Source organism: Arachis hypogaea, chromosome 7 (assembly GCF_003086295.3).
Source record: "Arachis hypogaea cultivar Tifrunner chromosome 7, arahy.Tifrunner.gnm2.J5K5, whole genome shotgun sequence".
In the NCBI taxonomy this organism is placed as follows: domain Eukaryota; kingdom Viridiplantae; phylum Streptophyta; class Magnoliopsida; order Fabales; family Fabaceae; genus Arachis; species Arachis hypogaea.
Window position 1 is genome coordinate 57,374,985 of NC_092042.1, and position 20,204 is coordinate 57,395,188.

Below are 20,204 nucleotides of genomic sequence, written 5' to 3' on the forward strand. Positions count from 1 at the left end.
TTAGCGCCAGTAACACAAATATGATTCTTAAAGAAGGCTGTGTTGGCTTAGATTGTTATTAGTAATTAGTTTTATTTTAATTTCTTTTGGTAATTATTATTTCGAAACACAATTTTTTAGGTTTAGAATTTTTTATTCCTTTTTATTTTTAAATCAAATTAAGTTAGATATACAAGGGAAAAGATTTAGCCCTTCGGGCTCTTCTCTCTTCTCTTCTACTTCATTGTAGACATTACACATTTTTTTGGAATCCTAATTTTTGTCTGAGCTATGAGCAACTAAACCTCTGTTGTTAAGGTTATGAGCTCTGTTTATTCTATGAATTAATACTATTGTCACTCTATTTTATATTGTATTGATTTAATTTCAAGGATTACTTTCGTTCTTCATCTTATGAATTTGAGTGTATTGAAAAATAACTCTTGTTCTACATGAATTCTTGTTGATTTTTGAAAAAGTTAACTCATTTGAATACTAGCTTAAAAGTAATGCCTCCTAAATCACTAATTACCTGGACTTAATAGGATATGTGACGTATAATCCTCTTATATTTGGGTAATTAGGGTTTTTGTGGCTAATAAACTAGAATTGGACTTAACCCTTTAATCTACATTAAGTGACCAAGAAATTGGCAATTGACTAGGTTAGAGGAGACTAAATTACTAAGGAATTAGGGTTTGGCATGAATTGGATCTTGCATGATTAAAATAGTTGGTAAGAAATATTAATCCAGAAACATAAATACCTCTGAAACCTTAACTATAGTTTTCACACCAAATTTACTGCTTGCTTTCTAAATTCCTGATTTACTGTTTAATGCACTTGAACTCCGAAACAATATTTTCTGCTTGTTTGACTAAGTAAATCATTCAACCATTGTTACTTGGTCCATCGATTCTTGTGGGATCAATCCTCACTCACTTGAAGTATTATTTGGTACGATCCGATACACTTACTGGTTAAATTTTCCATAAATTCCATATATTCCATGTCAAATTTTCAACTTCTAACATTCTTCTGTGTTGCCAGGTTCTAAGGATGTGAAAGGATGGATAATATACCGAGATGGTTATACTATTTAGCAACATTTTGTTTGAAAGATTGTGAAATTCCCTGCTGGAAAAGAACCTGATGTTTTAAGGATGTCTCCTGTTGATAGAAAATGCCCCTCCTATCGAGGATGGTGATCTTGACCTTTCGAGTCCATACATGAGGTTTAAGTTAGTATCTACTCAAGAATTTGCAAATTGTGTAAGCTACTAAAGGTTTTCTCGGGCCAGAAAACCTATTACTTTGCTTAAATGAATGCTAATATAATATGTTAAAAAATTTTGGGGTCTTTAGTTAAAAGTTTCTATACGCTTAACTTCAGACACTACAAAAAATTCTGGTAAAAATGGCGGTTTTTTTTGGTATTTACGGCGGTTTGAACCGCCATTATTACCAATAATGGCGGTTCCGTAAAGCGACGTAATTCTGGGCGCCATTTTGGTTATTACGGCGGTTTTCTGAAAACCGCCACAATTCCCTGGGTTAAAACGGCGGTTTTTGAATAGGTTAAAACGGCAGTTCAAACCGCCGTTATTTCCAAGGTTAAAATGGCGGTTCTTAGATAGGTTAAAATGGCGGTTTGATCCGCCATTATTACCCTGACAGAGTGGCGTTTTGGTTGGTTAAAATGGCAGTTCAAACCACCATTATTTCCAGGGTTAAAATGGCGGTTTTTGGATAGGTTAAAACGGCAGTTTGAACCGCCATTATTAACCTGACAGAGTGGTATTTTGGTTGGTTAAAACGGCATTTTTGAACCGCCATTTTTACCCTGACAGTAGCGTTTTGGTTGGTTAAAATGGCATTTTTGAACCACCGTTTTACCCTGACAGTGACATTTTTTATCGTTGTTTTTAACAATTTTTACCGTCATTTTTATCGCGTTAAATAAATAATTTTGTGATTAAAATTTCACAATAGCAAAAAATCATAATCCATACATGAAATATTATATAACTCAAAAACAAAATAATAATATAATATATAATTTTTTATTATTGAAAATCAAAATTAATAACTCCTATACAAAACCTTGTCTTACTAAACTTACCAAAATACAAGCATTGCAATAAACACTAATCAGTCAAATCTAACATCCAGTTCTCTAAACTATGTTAATATCTAATAATGTATTTAAACCATCTAATAAGTGCTATTTTTACTACTTAGAATATGAATATACAAGACAAGTAGCTTAGCTAAGTGATGATGAATAAGATTTGGAGGCCAAAAGTTTCCTCCTTCTGTGACAGCAAACTCGGTGGAACTTCGCGTCTTCGGATGGAATTTTAGATCCAAGAGATTGGGACTTCCTTTCTCTTTTATACTTCTTTTTTTGTAGTGGCAACAAGTCCGGCGAGGACCACCGACATTGTTTCCTGCAACAAACCAGAGGGAATTAGATTTAGATGTGCTTACTCCTCCAACTCTTGCATAGTATGCATTGTTGAAGCATCTCCAGAAACAGCAGAGAGCTTAATTAAAACACTACTTGGTGTCATTTTCAACCTACTGGATGAGTTACATTGAGTTATCAACAGTCAATAATATTCTCTCAATTTCCATTTATATGTTATTTATGTTACTTGGACCAATGTCAATTGATCAATGATGTACCAAAAAGCAACAGTGACAGCTAAAAAGAATCAGAGGGAATAAAAGATGGAAGAAACTTGCCTAATTGAGTGGTATATTGTGTTATAAGACACAGACTTGAGTTCTTGAGGATGAAGGCTGAAATCCAGAACCTGCATGCAGTAGAAAAAATGTCCCTTAACCAATTCCAGATTTGTCATATCAGTATATAAAACAAGTTGCTGTACTATTTGTAACCCTTAGTTAATCTCAAGTTTAATTGCTGCTAAAGATAAAACAGAACTAAAGAAATAATAAAAATAGAGACTCAATTTAGATATGAACCGTTAATGTGTTATTAAATTTAAGAAACCATTATTCCAACTTGGTGACATTGCTTCCCATGCCATACAATAATCTAATTCAAGCGTGAAAAATAAGGCATTCTTAACTGAATTTGTTTTTACTTGTAGCAATGAATTTTAAATTGTTCAAATCTAAGGTGTTACTAATAATTCAATCATTTTGAAAAGCTTGTGAAATTCTTGAGTAAAGTTACTATCATTATGAGTAGTTTGCATCTCTTTCATCTAGTTAAGAAGATGTAATATTGTATGACTAAGCATATTATCTAATCCTAAAACATAATTAAATTTGTGATATTCAAAATAGAGAGAGAGAAAGAGAGAGAGAGAGAGAGAAATGAGAATGAGAATTACTTGGCTCAGCTGAATTTCATCAGGCACCAAACGTTGACTCTGTTGGATGAGCTTCAAAATAACAACAATCCTGCTGTATCAGCATTAGCAACCCAAGTTAGTTTCATTTCATTTCTACAATTTGGGCTTATTTTACTTCCACCTACTTTGCAATTTGGTTCCAATTTTAATAAAACTAGCCCAAAGTCATAAGGGTATTAAATTTCCGAGTCATGCAAAAGTAGGGGTTTTTTAAACCCCAAAAAAATACAAAAGTAAGTTTTTGTTTATTTTTTTTATATAAAATCTACCTCTATTATATATATAATTAAAAATTGAGAAAAATCTGATACACAATTCTTTTTCAAACATAGCCTTCATTATGTATATACACCCTTTGTAATAATAATAATGGTGTGCCTTGCTCTGCTTGTAAATTATGTATGTTTATTTCCATTTATAATAAATTATGAATGCTTGTTTTTATACGGTACAATCCTATTGGAATTTGTAAACAAGAGGATTGAATTTGATTGCATTAATTCAATGAAATGAAATAAATTGAATCCTATTGGTTGTGTTGTTCCACTACATGTTCATATATGCCGAAAAGAGAAACAAGTAGCATTTAATTCTATGCAATGTCAGTATAAAACTCGTTTGCACCGTTAAATTAGGAACTGCCACATAGATAAAAGTGACTCTTAATTGGATGTTAGTATAAAACTCTTCTACATTAATTAATTGTGCAAAACAACAGTGTTAACATCTTTTGGAGATTGTTTAATTCAATCAGCAAAGTACTTATTTTAAAATGCAATTGATTGCTAAAACAAGAAAAAGATCATTACTTCATTTCAAAGAGTAAAAAAGATTATGCATATCAGAATTTAGATTCTAACCAGTCATCAAATTTTAACCGAGAACAAAGAAAATGGTAAATTTAAGGTGAAGTGCTTCCAAAATTAGCATCTATATGTACCAAAATTTAATTACTACTCCAAAAGAAAGGTGTACCTCTAAAATTGCATGCTTGATTTCTTCTTGGCCTGCAATGCTTCAGCAAGCTCAATCTCTAAAGCAATAACCCTAAGAAAATTATATGCCTTAAGAAAGATAGACACAAGAGAATCCTAATCCATTATTTCCTACTTTTGAATTGTACCTGAGATAAGGCTATAAACAGTATTAGCATGGGAATTCCAATTTCAACGCAGCTCCCAACCTAACACAAATGGTTCAGATTAAGAATAGTATGCTAAACCATATTAGTAATGAGAAAATAATTGTGAATTTCACTATTAATAATGCAGTAAGTGGTGCTGGTGTTATATGTACCACAAGGAACCCTGTGTCAAATAGTCCAAAACCAACTAATGCATTGAGAAACCTGAAGATCATGGAGCTTGACTCCAGCAGCAACGGAAACCAATAGATTGTTCTTTGTGAAAAGCGGGTTCAATTTCAAGACCGCATCCTTGACTGCAGCAACACAAGGAGAAAATGGAGTAAAAATGCAGTTGAAGAAGGCGGTAATTAGAAAGAGAGAGTGTGAATGATTGATGACAATACCTACTTGAGAACCTGTCATCAAATTAGCAACCTCGCCTTCTTTTGGCTCTTTAATTTCCACATCTTTCCACTTCAAAACCTGTCATCAAATTGGCAACCACAAAGATAGGTCACAAGATAATGAAGTAAACCACAGAATTTATAAGTAAAGCGAATATATTATTCTCCATTTACAATTTATAACAATAAAGTAGATGTGGATTTATAACTTAGATAGAAAGCACAATTGTTAGCTACTCAAGTTAAGGTTGATTTCTAAACAAATATTTAAGCCTATCATAAGCACAAAATCTGGCATATAAAATTTGGTTCCCTAAATACTAAAAATATTTCAACATATAGCACAGAGGAACAAAATTATTTATACTTCTATTATGTGTACAAACTATGACTAAATCTAACAACAGAAACATGTCAAATTTCAGCAAATGCTCTATACCTCTTCCTTGAGTCTATTCTCAACATGGAGACTAGACAATTGCTACATGTTGAACTAACACACTAGCCTCTGACTTGTTCTTATTGTAGCACCAACTTGGATAGCAGATTCTACCCTTCTTGGACAGCACTGAGGTTGACAATGGCGAGCGCTCGGACCACAGTAGAAGCTTTGATAGTTTCTGAGGAAAAAAACACAACAACAATAAATAAATAAATAGTAAATTGTGTTATTTGATGAGAGGTCTTCCTTATAGGAAGTTCCTAGCTCTCTAATTATATATAAATAGCTTCAGATAGAGATCTGCAGAAGTTGATATATATAGCAAAACACAAGAAACAGAAACAACACACTCTTCCCATGGCTTCTAGAGAGCAAAAGAGAGCAACACTAATGCACGAGAAGCTGCAACTTCTTCGTTTCATTACTTACTCTCATGCTGTAATTCATTTTTTTCTTTCTTTTTAATTTCATTGAATTTCTTAAATTTAGAAAATGTTCATTCAGTATCCTTACATACATGCCTTTATTTTCTGCCATAGCTTTAATTCCAAAATATCTGGACATAGAAGAATTGAAAGACATAACTGATTAAAAATTTATCTATGATAGGAATTAATTAATTCCAATTTCAATACCTTATCAGCATATCCAATGTGGAAGATCTTCTGAATCTTTTATTTCTTTCTTCAAGTAAATAAAAAAATGTGAGCATGCAAGTCATGACATTGATGAAAAAAGTAAACAAAGAAAGCATGTCCTTGCTGGATTCACATTGGGAGCTAAGCTAGTTTTGAATTTCAAAAATACACAATGATGAACATGCAGTAGTTATAGTAATAAGCACCAAAGAATTATCATCTATAACAGACAACAAGTTCCACTCTTTTCCATCTCTCTCAAGAAATTCATCAACCACATGGCAAGCATAACAATACTGAACCGAAATACAGTTAGTAAACAAGCAATTGAGAATGAACAAGAAGAGAAGGAGAATAAAAATAGAAATTGCAAATGAACAGAAACACACTACGAGCAATGTTGAGTGGATCGAAGAAAAAGAGAATGCAGAAGTGAGAACGTACCGGCGCCACTGGCGGAGGAGACACATTAATGGAAGAGGTGCTTTGCTCAATCTCATAAGTTATAGCGTAGTGACCAGATTTGGAAACACGTTGATAGAGGAGGCGCCTTCACTCGAACGCAGAAGGTTGATGGAAGCGGCATACATGAGATGAATGGTGGTGACTATGGCGGCGACAAGATTTAGGGTTTCAGATGAACTCACTCTCGTTCTCCTTTCCTTCTCCCTCCGATGTGCGATCTCAGATTATACCTAGAAGGAAAAAGAAAATTAACCAAGAGAATATACTTAGAGAGCTCTTGAGACGAAAGCTTCACAAAACTCAGATTCAACCAAGCAGGACCACCATTGAAGGGGAAAAAGAAAATAAAAGCTCTGTAAAAGGTTAACCAAATTAGAATTAAGAAAATTCAGGATCAACTAAAATGCACAAAACCAGATAACAGAAGCTCCACCAAGGACAGCAATAATGGCGTTACTTGTGGTGAGGAGGAGATGAGCGACGGCGCAACGAACCCTCAAATCGAAGCCAATAAACCTAATCAAAGAAGAGCGCTCCTTCGAAGGCAGCAACAACGACATTGCCGCCAGAGAAGAGCGTTGTGGATGAAATCGCAGATCTCATGCTGCGATGGAGTTTCTTCTTATCCTCACATTGCGATGGAAGTTCCATTGAATAGCACCATGTTTATTAGTGAAATAAAAGTGTTTTAATATCAGTGAAGCAGGAGCAGGTAATGGCGTTTAAATCCGCCAAAATCACCAAAAAACTACCGCTTTCTATGAGTAAATTATGGCAGCTGCATAAACCGCCTGAAGTTATGAATATAACGGCGGTTTTATAAAACCGCCATTATGTTGATGCCATTTTATACCCATTTTTTTGTAGTGAGAGTTGGCACCTCCTTAAGAAACTTAAAATTGTCTAAGTTACTCTTTGAAAACCATTCTAAGTTAGCAGGTTTTTGGAGTTAAGAAATCATAGACTGGCAAAGTAGAATATGAAATAACTATGTATGATTAAAATAATGGATTAATAGTCAAATTAGTTCATGAAAGATAAAGGCATTTTTTAAATTCGTCCCTAAAAGATTTTTTCAATCAAATTGGTCCTTCAAAAATTACGAATTAATCATATCTATCGTTCTGTTACTCCACTCATAATTTTCGACAACGATTGATGATGTAAAATGTTAACTGATAGCATACATGACACATAACATGTTTAATTAGGCGTTGACTAAATATGTTTACGAAAATCTATCAATTTAGTCACTAGGTCATATTAGGAATATGACTTTTGTAATTGAAAAAAATAACTAAATTAATAAATTGTCATAAACATATTTGATAAATATCCAATTAGACATATCAAGTATTATATATGTTATCAATTAATGTTTTACAACATCAATCTTTGAAGAAAATTGTTAATAGAGTGATTGGAGGACAAATATGATTAATTCGCAATCTTTGAAAGACTATTTTAATTAAAAAAATCTTTCAGAGATGAATTTAAAAAATGTCGTATCTTTTAAAGATTAATTTGACTATTAACTCTTAAAAATAATAAGTAAAAGTGAACAATAAATATCTTAAAGTCATGCTATACCATTATTGTTTTGAATTTTCTGTTAATTCAGATCTTGTTTTCTTCTTGTGCACGCCATTATTATTTTGAAATTTTATATTGTTCGAAATTATGGATTGATAGTATAACGATTCAAGGGATATGCCTCTTCTTTAGCAACTCAACTTCCCGAGTAGCATATCCCCTCTGTCATGACATCATCATAATATCTACAATATAGAAAATTCAATATGATAATAGCATGCTTGATGATAAGAAAACAAAAATTGACCTATCATCTTAGATTTTATTTAGTTATTAAGGTAATAGGTCTTTTGACTATAAGTGTATATGAATATGCATGAATTCAAGTATTAATCGTAGAAGATTGAGGATCATGCAACAACATAAGGAAAGCAATGAAGCAAACAAGAAGTTACGTCAAAGATTATGAAGATCCTAATATAGGACTTAGATAATTCTTGTTAAGAATTATAACTCAAGAATCTCTTTCATATACACACTAAAATATTTTTCAAGCATGAGTCTCTAAGAAAACATGATATATTGATTTATAAACAAAGATTTTCATACAACCAGCCGAAATGCTTTTGAGACGATTTAGAAATAAAAAAATGGTAAGAAAAGATACTAAATCAATTGGTAATCATATCAAAATTATTAGAGGTTTATTTTATTAAAATGTTAGCATTTGAGGCTAAAACTATTTATGAGCAAAAATTACAGTTTACGAATAGCGATAAGTACACCGAATTATTCAAATAATACCACGGTAAGTTAATATCATTCTTACAAGAATTAAAAAATTGAACAAGTAATAATTATTAGATTAAATTGCTAATTAGCTTAATAAAACCAAATTTGAAGGGGGTAAGATTGTGTCTTACTAAGAGTTTGAGAACCTTGAGTGCTATTAAATGCTTACGGACAGAGAGCTTGAATGTTGATTTGAGATAAGATAAAGATGGTGAGAGTCAAGGAATTTGGAGATATTTATACTTTTAGAGAAATCAAACATTGTTTACTTATCTTGAAGTTTTCAAAGATCTTTCACAACAAATATTTAGTAACTGATTTCCAATTCCTTGGCTCCTCAGTTTCTTATGCATTAATTAGTTTTCAATTAATTAATCAAGAGATTAAACACAAAAACTACTTTTAGATTCAAATAAGATTTAAAAGTAGTTCTTAAGTCGAATTATATGTTACATATTCAAGCTAATTCTGTCCAATCAAATCTTAGAAGAAAACACAATTTTCAAAATTTGTTTTAATCCAAATTATATGTCACTTGCTATCTCGTGAGGGTTGGATGGAGATGGTGCTGCGATTTTACTGTTTTGCGAGAGCTGTATGGTGACAACATTACGACTATTTTAGTGGTGAGTGACAAATCTGGACGAGTGACAAAGAATGGTGACAGCGGCAGTGGTAAAGGAAGACGTGATTGAGGGAGAGGATAGTGACATACACTAAAAGAAAAGAGAGTTATTTTAACATGATTTTTTTAACGACTATAGTTAAGTGTAAAAATTAATATATATTTTTGACAAATATCACAAATGTCAAATTTTTTATATTTTTTTGATGAATAATTTGATTGTAGAAAATTACTCCTCAATTTTGACACTTATTTATTTTCAACTTATTCCATTATTCTTTTTCTTCGTTGAGCTCCGTCAATTTTGGCATCACATTACTCTCAATTTAGGATCATATTACTCATTATTCATCTTCAAAATCTCAGTTTATTCTTCAATTTCAAGATCTCATCTCATTCTTTGTTAAAAAATTTTGTTGAGAATTTTTTATGGTCAATAAGTGTCAAAATAAATAGTATTTTTGACGATTAATAAGTATCACAAAAAATATATTCTCAAATTCTTTTAACAAATTATTTTTAACGGCCAATATTTATCAAAATAAGATTTAAACTTTTTTTACAATTACTTATATGTCAAAAATACTATTTTTGACAAAACTTTTATTAATATATTTCCACAGTTAAAATAGTATCAAAATTTATTTTTTTTGATCAATTTTAATTTTTTTTACACATAATAATTCTAAAAAATAGTCTATATTGTTGTAGTGAGAAGAAGATGGAGGAGTGAAGAGGGAGAGGGAAGAAGGAAGGAGAGAGGGAGAAAGAAATGTTATTAGGATTTGCAGTTAGAATTGAAATTTAAAAACTATTCAAGGACAAAAAGAAAAAAATTCAGTATTTTATGTCTATGTTTTAGTGTCTCAACTTAAAGATGGTACATAAATTTTGTATATTTATATCTATTTATGTCTTTCCGTGTCCATTAAGTTTCTGTGTCTCACCAAATCAAATGACTGATGTATGTTACTCTATCCATATTTTAGAGGGACATGAACATTAACCAAACGCTACCTTAAAATACATTAAATTAACAAAAATACATAAAATAGTCTCCAACATTTATTATTATTTGACAATACAATTTCTTTCAACTTAGTTTGAAAAGTGAAATATAAAATAATTTTAAAAAAATTAAAAACTTTAAAAATAGTACCTGAAAATTTTAAAAATTCTAAATAATTATTTTGGTTAAATAGATTAAATTGAAAAAATTATATTATATAACAAAAATACGTTTGATCCTATTTTATATATATTTAAAACATGAAAACAGAAATTTTCGATATTAGAAACCTTATAAACGAGTAATTACTCTATTTGAAAATATGTCTAAACAGTAAACATAATACCAAAAGAGAAATATAGGATACAGAGCAAATTTTAAAGATGTGTTTACATGGCAAAACTCAAGCCACACTTTTCACTTAAAACCGTAACTCTTCATAAAGAAAAGCGTCACCTAATGAAAAAAGTAAATTAGAAGATCAAAATTAATAGATCAAAGATTAATGATTTTAACTAGTATTAACTGTAATGACACCGAATTCTTAAAATCAATACAAAATGATTTTTCTCAAAATCTTTATTTTACTATAAGTTTTATTGAAGGATTTCAAAAACCCGAAAAAACTTATTTTTCACACGGAATTTCTAAAAAATGTTACCATGGAGATGATTCACCACATCTTTATCATACCTTTAACCCACAATTAAATTCTATAGTAGACATGCTTGAAGAAATATTAGTATCCATAAAGTTTCAAAGAAATAAGGAAAAAGAGAATCCCAAAGAAGAAAAATTTCAAAATATAATCAACATAACAGATTTAAAAGTAAAACCACCACTAAAATTATGAATATTGAAGAAAAATTAGAAGAAGTTACAATGCTTTTTAAACAATTAAAAATGGCTCAAGAAAATAATATTATGGAACAGGGATTTCAAATAGAAGAAGAATTAGTAAATTCTGAAAATATAGAAAATGAAGAACACATCCTAGATTATTCTAATGACGAAGAACCAGCAATTCCAATACAATTAAAAAATGAAGCTGGAACATCTAAGGATAATCAATCTCAATTTAAATGGGAAACAGGTTTTGATAATTATACTTTTAAAAAAAAGGGTTTATAAATAAAGATTCAAAATATACAAAAATACCATCAAAATATGTTCCTAAAATCCAGGAAATGGAAGGAGATAGAATGCTCGATCTAGACTGTAAAAAGAATGAAAAAGAAATTTTCGAAAACTGGTTAAATTCTTTCTTATTAGAAGCCTTTACCAATCCAAAATTTAGTGAATTATCTAGAAGAGACATTTGGAATTACATAGGGTTTCATACTAAAGGAACTATAAGAGATTATATGACATCAATAGAAAACCAAGTAATAGAAGAATTAGCAGTAAAAACAACAGCTTATGATAAGATATTATATATAATGATGATTCTATATAAAGAATTTTTTGGAAAAAATATTATAGATCATAGACAAGAAGTCTATAATAAAGAATATCAAGAAGCAAAAAACCATTTAGCTAATATTCAGATATATGATTTATGTAATGTGGAGTCTTATATATGTGAATATAGAATACATTATTACAAATTAAAAGAAGAAGATAAAAATCATTATCTTAGTATGTATATAACAAAACTTCCATATCCTGCTAATGAATTTATAATGGGAAGATTTATAAGAGAAATAAATAGAGGGACAATTGAAAATAATTTTGGTGGAGCAACCTCTGTAATAAGAGAGGAAATAAAAGAATGTTGTATGCAAGAAGCGACTCAAAAAAGATTTGCAAATATAATTAGAATTTGCTGTCAGGATAATGAAGAGATACCTCAAAAATATGGTCTTAATAAAAACCTTCAAAGAAAAAGAAAATATCAATTTAGAAAAAGAAAATACTATCCAAACTGGAGAAAAAAGAGGTATTTTAGGAAGGAAAATAGCAATAAAAACAAAAGACAAAAAAATAACTATTGCCCAAATAAAAAAGAAAATTGTAAGTGTTGGTATTGCCAAGAAGAAGGACACTATGCAAATGAATGTCCAAAAAAGAAGGATAAAAAGGATCTTACTAAACAAATAGAAATTGCTAAGTCTTGTTTCATGGAACCATTAGAGGAATCTGATGATAACTTAGACTATATTTTTGAATATGTCTCAGAAACAGACTCAGAGATTGAGTAATAATGCCACATTTATTACTATAAAAATAACAGAAAAGTTTATAAATGCTTTCATAGATTCTGGAGCAACACAATGCTTTGCTAGTTCAAATATAAAACTTGATTGGAAAAAATTAAAGAAACCATTAAGAGTTAGAATAGCTGACAAATCAATACATAAAATTGACCAAAAAGCAGAGATGGCTGAAATTTTTATTCAAAGTTATAGGTTCATTGTTCCATCTATATATATGTTAGATTCTGGAATGGATTTTATCATAGGAAATAACTTTTTAAGGCTATATCATCCATTCATTCAAGAATTAACATATATAGTTTTAAAAGCTCCACACGATTCTTCAATAAATCAAAAATCAAAATGTATAAAAATACCAACTACTACTATAGATAAGATTCTAAAATTTAAAATATTTTCTATATTAGAGACATGTTATTTAAATTTATACTTTCAGATAAAAATTCCAAAAAATAATCTTGAAATAAAGATAGAAGAACTTTTGGATGAAATTTGTGCTGAAAATCCTTTAGATATTAAAAATACAAATAACGAATTAGTAAGCATTAAATTAAAAGATTCTACAAAAGAGATAAATGTTCCAAATAAAATTCCTTATTTCGCAAGAGATAGAGAAGAGTTCTCATTAGAATGTAGAGATCTTTTAGAAAAAGGAATTATAAGATTAAGTAAAAGTCCTCATGCGGCTCCAGCCTTTTATGTCGAAAACAATAATGAAATAAAAAGGGAAAAACGAAGAATGGTTATTAACTATAAGAAGATGAATGAAGCAACTATTGGTGATGCTCATAAACTTCCAAGAAAAGATTCTATTTTAGAAAAAATCAAAGGAGCAACTTGGTTTTCATCTCTTGATGCAAAATCAGGATATTGGCAACTTCGTTTAGACGAAGAAACAAAGAACTTAACTGCTTTTACTTGCCCAACAAAAGAATCAACAAGTGTGTTGCTCTATGAATGGAATGTATTACCATTCGGATTAAAACAAGCCCCAGGTATTTATCAAAGATTTATGAAAGAAAATCTAAAAGAGTTAAATGAATTTGTTTTAGTGTACATTGATGATATACTAGTTTTTATAAAACAGGATAAAGAAGATCATCTTCAAAAATTATTAATAGTTTTAGAAAGATGTAAAGAAAAAGGATTAGTTCTTAGCAAAAAGAAAGCAAGAATAGCAAAACAAGAAATAGAGTTTCTTGGATTAATTCTATCCACCCAAGGAAAACTAAAACTTCAACCAAATGTTCTAGAAAAGGTAAATTTATTTCCTAATAAAATAGAAGATAGAAAACAATTACAAAGATTTTTAGGATGTATAAATTATATTTCTGATCAAGGATTTTTAAAGAATATAACAGAATACACTAAAAGCTTATTTTCAAAAATAAGTACTAAAAAAGAATGGAAATGGGATGAAAAAGATAGTATGCAAATTCAAAGAATTAAAGAATTATGCGAAAAACTTCCAGAACTTTATATTCCAGAAGAAAATGACTATTTAATAGTAGAAACAGATGCTTCAGACATAACATGGTCAGGTTGTCTAAAAGCTAAGAAAGCTATAACAAGTTTGGAACAAGAAAAAGAATCACTAGATTCTAAATATTCCCTAAAGGAATTACTTTGCAGGTATATTTCGGGGACTTTTACTCCAACAGAACAGAGATATACCACTCATGAAAAGGAAACTCTAGCAGCAATTAAATCTCTTAAGAAATGGAAAATTGATTTACTACCCAGAGAATTTACATCAAGGACAGATTCAAGTTACCTAACAGGTTTCATACGATATAATTTAAAAGTTGATTATAATCATGGGCGATTGGTAAGATGGCAATTATTTTTGTTACAATATCCAATAAAAATTGAATATATTAAGGGTGACAAAAATGTTATTGCAGATACATTAACAAGAGAATGGAGTTCGTCTACAACGCATTAGATCAAGAAATTCAAAAATATGAGCAAGAACTCGAAAAATGCAGGCATTGCCAGCAAATAAGGACACAGATCCAATCTCTCAAGAAGGCCATTGAGACAATGAAATCAACACAACAAGCAAAACCATCAGAGTTCAGCCAGCTAAGCATGGTGGACAAATCAGGTGAAGAAAAAATTTCAAAAAATAAAACAATTGCTGAAATTATTAAAAAATCTACCCAAGATAAAAAATATTATGTAATTTATAATGGCCCCATGAAAGAAGTATATGATGCCTGGGAAAAAGCAACACCATTCACACATCAATCAAGGATAATTCATAAAGGAGGGTTTCTAACACTGGAAGAGGCAAAGGAATCCTTCAGGAATATGAAGCTCTCCATCCAGAGCAAACCCTAAAAAGAGCATATAAAGCTCCAATTCAAATCCAGAGAACATGGATAATAAGAAACATTCCTACAAGGGCTGAAATCAAGGAAAAGAAAAGGGTTTGTAGAACAAATCTCAGAGAAACCCTTAACATAGTCCTGAATTGGATTGAAGAAAAAAGGGCAATTTTGGGATATTATCCTATTGCCAAAGAACAGCTAACAAATATGGTTATATTTCCAGATGCTTCCCCGTCTGACACCTATCAGTTTTTCCAGTATGGATTAATTGATACAATTTTAATTTTTAATGATCTAAAAATTATTAGTGAGTTTCTTGCAGGATTCGTTGATGCAGTAAAGAGATTTAAAAATATGATTGACAATGTAAATCCAAGGGATATATCCCTAAAATTTACAAACAGTCAACCTATTTTTAATGAAGAAGAAGAATGCTTGGTTCCAGCACACCAAGTAATATTCATGTCCGTCTTCCCAGGAAATTTTCAACCAATTGATCAAATTCAAGATTTAACAATTTACAGTCATGAAGGAAGGCTAGCCAGCACATTAGCAAGGGTCTTTGAAAGAACTCAAAAAATAACGAAGGAATCTCACACAAGGATTAATTATAAAAGTAGAAATACTCTGCTTGTGTCCAGTAAAAGAAATGAAATTGAAGAAAGAGAGATGAGACTCTTGGTGGAATTTGAATCAGCATTCTACAACTTATCTGGACTTTTAGAAAAGCTTCCTGAAGGGATAAAGAGGAATCTCTGCTATTTGATAAAAGACAGAGAAGACCACAAGTGCCAGCTATGTGCCTCAGAGATATCTGAAGAAAGCAATAATGAAACAGAATCAACTCACATGATGAAGGAAGAAGACAATGCATCTGAGGGTCACATGATAAAAGAGGAGGACAGTGCATCTGAAGTATCTCTTAACATTATTGCATAGTGACGTAAGCACTTAGGTCATAGAGCACCAACAATGTAGCTGGTGCAAGAAAACAAACAATGACGTAAGCAATGACGTCATAAGAAGGGTAAGGATGGGAATTGTCCATCAAACCCAACTATTATAAATAGGATGCTTAGGCAATTGTAGAAAGCATCAGAAAACAGAAAGCAGAAGGCTAAGAGTACTCATATGCTAGGAGAGCAAGGAGGAAGCTGCCGAGGCGATTCTGTAGTCTGAAAATAGAATTCCCTTAGGAAAAAATAGTTTTAAACTCCCCTCTGGAGTTAATATCTATAATCTCCCCTCTGGAGATAAAAACATCTTATGTAAAATATACTAAATAAAGGAAGTTTTTCTCCAGAAAGGTACGCCTTTATCCTAATCTCTTAGTTATGAATTATTTAGAAAGCTTAGAATTAACGGAAGAATCTTATTATTATAGATTATCTGCCTTATTAGATAATGAAAAGCAAGCTGTTCTAAAAACAGAATTAAATCTCAAATCAAATGAAAATTTTAATAAACAAAATCTTTTTAAAGAAGTTTTTAATAGAAAAAATATAATATATTATGGAAAAATTCAACTTGAAGCCCCTATAAAGATAAAATCCGCCAATGGAGAACTTGAAATAGCTTTGATAAATGATGAAGAATTGAGTAAACAGATTGAGAAAATTAAGGATCAACAAAAAAGATCTAAAATTGGATGGATTCATATTAGTACTATACAAGTCTTAATCAAATCTACATATATGAAAGGAATTAATTCACCAATAAACTTAGCAATCTGTGACAAAAGAATTACTGATGACCCAATAGATCAAATAATTGGAATTGTTCATGGAAACTTGGCAAACGTAAATGTTAAATTCAATGCCCATCTTGGATACGCTATACCTTTATCAACTGAAAATCTTGGAAGATCTATAAGTTTGGCTTATAAATTTCACAGAAAGAATCTAATGGAACAAGATGACGAACCATTTTCAATTACATATGCAATAAATTATGCTTTAACAAATAGCCATCATAGTATAATATTTAAAAACAGAGAAAGAATTTATGTTGATGAATTATTTCAGAAAATTGTAAAAACAGAAATACCAAAATATAAAGCTATTGAAAACCCAGTTCTATTATTAAAAGAACCATCAGGAAAATTAGTTTCATCGAATTTTCAAATAAGAGAATCTAAAATTAATAGCCCTTTAAGTTTATCTAAGTTAAAAATTAAAGAAGAAAATTCTGAAATAAAAGAACTAACAAAAAAGGTCGAAAAATTAAATGAAACCCTAAACATTAAATTATGACAATAAATAAAGAAGAAATATATGTAATTTATCAAGACAAGAAACAAGAGCTCTCTGAAAGAGAAAATCATTTGAATTATTCTGAAATAAATCAAAGAGCATTTGAAGCCCTAAAAATAATCTATGACAAGTTGAAAAGAGAAGTTGAAGAACTAGAAAAATTAATAGAATCTCTAGAAAATAGTGATGAATCGCTGATAGAGTTTGCAGAAATTTTAAAATAAATAATGAAGCATAAAAAGATTGAAAAACAGAAAATAAAATAAAAAGAAAAAGGACGAGAAAATTAAAAAGTAAAATAAAGGAGTGTAAAAGGGAATTAAATAATCTTCAGATTGAAATTAATGATCTTATAATAAAAAGGATAGAAATAAGAATAAATATAAACAAGCTGGAATTAAACTTAAAAAATTTATAAATGCCTGAAAAACCATATTATGACTTAAAAGAATTAAAGCTGTTAAAAGAAAAAATGGAGAATGAAATTGAAAAATTAAACAGATATTTAGAAACAAGAGAAAGTGTAGAAACAAAAGAAGTTATTGAGGATTTAAGAAATTATATTAAAGAAAAAGACAAACAGATAAAAGATTTTATATACAATAATCCATACAAAAAGAATATTATAAACTAAAACAAGATTGAAAAGTTATAAATGAAAATTATAAATATACAACAAGGACTAGAAATAAATGCAAGAGAAATAGTAGAAATGGTCAATACTTTAAATTATGAATTTACAAATTATTTAAATAAAGCACCACCAATTGAATCTATACAAATTATAAACTTATTCAAAATAAAATACGAAGAGTTAATAGAAATTTTGAAAAAATCGACGATAAAAAATAGCCAAGTTAATGATTAAGGGTAACACTTTCTCTTTAAGCAACACTTTTTAGTGATACGCTTTTAAATCGATAAAACAAAAATCTGTAAATCTGTACAGATTTGTATCTTTACAGTAGATGAACCCAATACCAAAAAAAATAATTAACTTTTTTTTGTCAACGAAATAATTTGACTTTGAATCTCAACCACGAGTTAAGTGACAAAAATTAATTGGGACACAAAAACATCCTTAAATTTAATCTAATATTGGGATATCTTCTCAATGTCACTTTTTTTCATTTCTTTAATTGTTTTTTCTCCAAAACCTCCATCTCACATTTTTTAACCCATAATTCTCTCCCAATCTCATCCTCTCCAACTCCATGCAATGTGCATAGCATGCACAAACCCCACTTTTACCTCCCACGCAAACAATTTTGACTACTCTCTCCTCCGATCCCTTCTCCTTCCTCTCCACATCTCACCGCTCCCCATACTCCCATGGAGGAGCGGACTCCATCATTTTCATCGCCGCAATCGCCTAAAGTTGACCCCAATCAAAACCAACTCTGCAAGCCCCAATTGGAAAACATCAATAATAATGGAACCTACGTTATCCAAGTCCCTAGGGACCAAGTCTACCGTGTACCTCCTCCGGAAAATGCCCGAATCGCTGAGAAATATCAGAAAACAACTGCAAAAGTCGGTAGAAAGAGACAATGTTGGATCTACGCAAGAATTGTTATGTACATTGGCATTGTTTTATGCATTGGTTGCCTCTTAATTGGCTTTTACATCATGTTAAATAAGCCTAAGGATCCAAGATTCGTAATCCAACAGTTTAGTTTCCAGAATGGAACCAACCCAATATACAACATCACTTTACAAGTCCACAATCCGAATTCGAAAGCTGGGATTTTGTACAAAGAAGGGCAGATTTCCCTCTCGGAAAATCAACAAGAAATCGCATCGGGTGCATTTCCAACTGTCTTTCAAGAACATTGTAGCTCAACGACGATGACGTTAGAATTGAAAGAGTTGAAAGATAATAGCCTACCTAAAGAAGTCCAAGAGAGCGTGACAAATGTGAACAAGAAAGCGCATGTCACGTTTTCTTTAACCATGCAATTTCATGCAGGAATCACAACATGGCAGTTACGTGGTGGGAAAAAGAAATACCATATTTTGTGCCAAGTAACGGTGGATTCATTAACCGAAGACACAAATATTTTATCTCAAGATTGTCAAACCCTACTATAACACAGCAACTTGCGCCTCCAGAGTTAGGTGGTGTTGTTTTCTGATCTCTTGGTTTTTGAACACCTATTGTCAACCTTTGGTCATTGAGAATTTTGATTCTTAGATTTATCTATTTGTTAGGTGATGTAAAATTTTCATTTCTTGGATGTTGTTTGGTTTAACCAAACATGTGATATTTTAATCTTAATAGGTAATTTAGAAATTTCAATTATCTCTCGTTTCAATTTAAATGTCATGATGCTATTAGTTTCTAGTATAACTTGCATTTATATGAAAGAAAAGTAAAAGTTATTTAAAAAAACAACAATACTAGGTGTATATTAAAATTAATTAATAATATAAAATATACATTAAAATAAATTAAATTATACGTATATTTTATACACAAATATATCCAATTTTAATAATTAAGTTTAGTGTGTGAATAGCCCTTTTGAAAAACGAATCAAATATAACGTTTAGGACTAGGATGGCTACCTATTATAATTGATTATTAAATCATCCAGCTTTAACTAATATTTTATATAGACTTTTAATTAAAAATAAAATTAATTATTCTGGCCTAATTTAATAAAAGTCTTGCTAATCTCGGCTCATATATAACTCATTGTTGTTTTCTTTTCGTTTTTTGGTGGTTATAGGAATTGGAAAAGATGTAGGAAAACGAAGAGAGTGATTTGGGTGTGCAAAGAAGGGATTCGAATAATGGAGTTTAAGGATAAAAAAAGAAATAAATAAATATTTTCAGTCAACAATTTAATTTTAACGGTTTTAAATAGAGTTAAGTTTTAAGGTGGTTTTTGACATTAATGTTGTACATAAAATTGTCTAAGAGATTCTATGTATCAATTATATGTTTAAAATTGGTACAAAAAAGTATGATGTTAGTCTGTTACCTATTTTAGTTACTGGT

At 30.3% G+C, this 20,204-nt stretch overlaps 1 protein-coding gene across 1 annotated transcript; it reads left to right on the forward strand.

Annotated features, from left to right (window-relative positions):
• The first annotated feature begins 18,410 nt into the window (after window positions 1-18,410).
• Window positions 18,411-19,502, forward strand: LOC112701500 (NDR1/HIN1-like protein 13). Its single transcript, XM_025752249.2, has one exon. The coding sequence runs from the start codon at window positions 18,533-18,535 to the stop codon at window positions 19,289-19,291; it is 759 nt and encodes a 252-aa protein (XP_025608034.1). The 5' UTR covers window positions 18,411-18,532; the 3' UTR covers window positions 19,292-19,502.
• Window positions 19,503-20,204: the final 702 nt, after the last annotated feature.

Excerpts from the sequence above, each read along its gene's own strand:
- LOC112701500 (XM_025752249.2), top strand. The coding sequence starts at position 18,533 with ATGGAGGAGCGGACTCCATCATTTTCATCGCCGCAATCGCCTAAAGTT.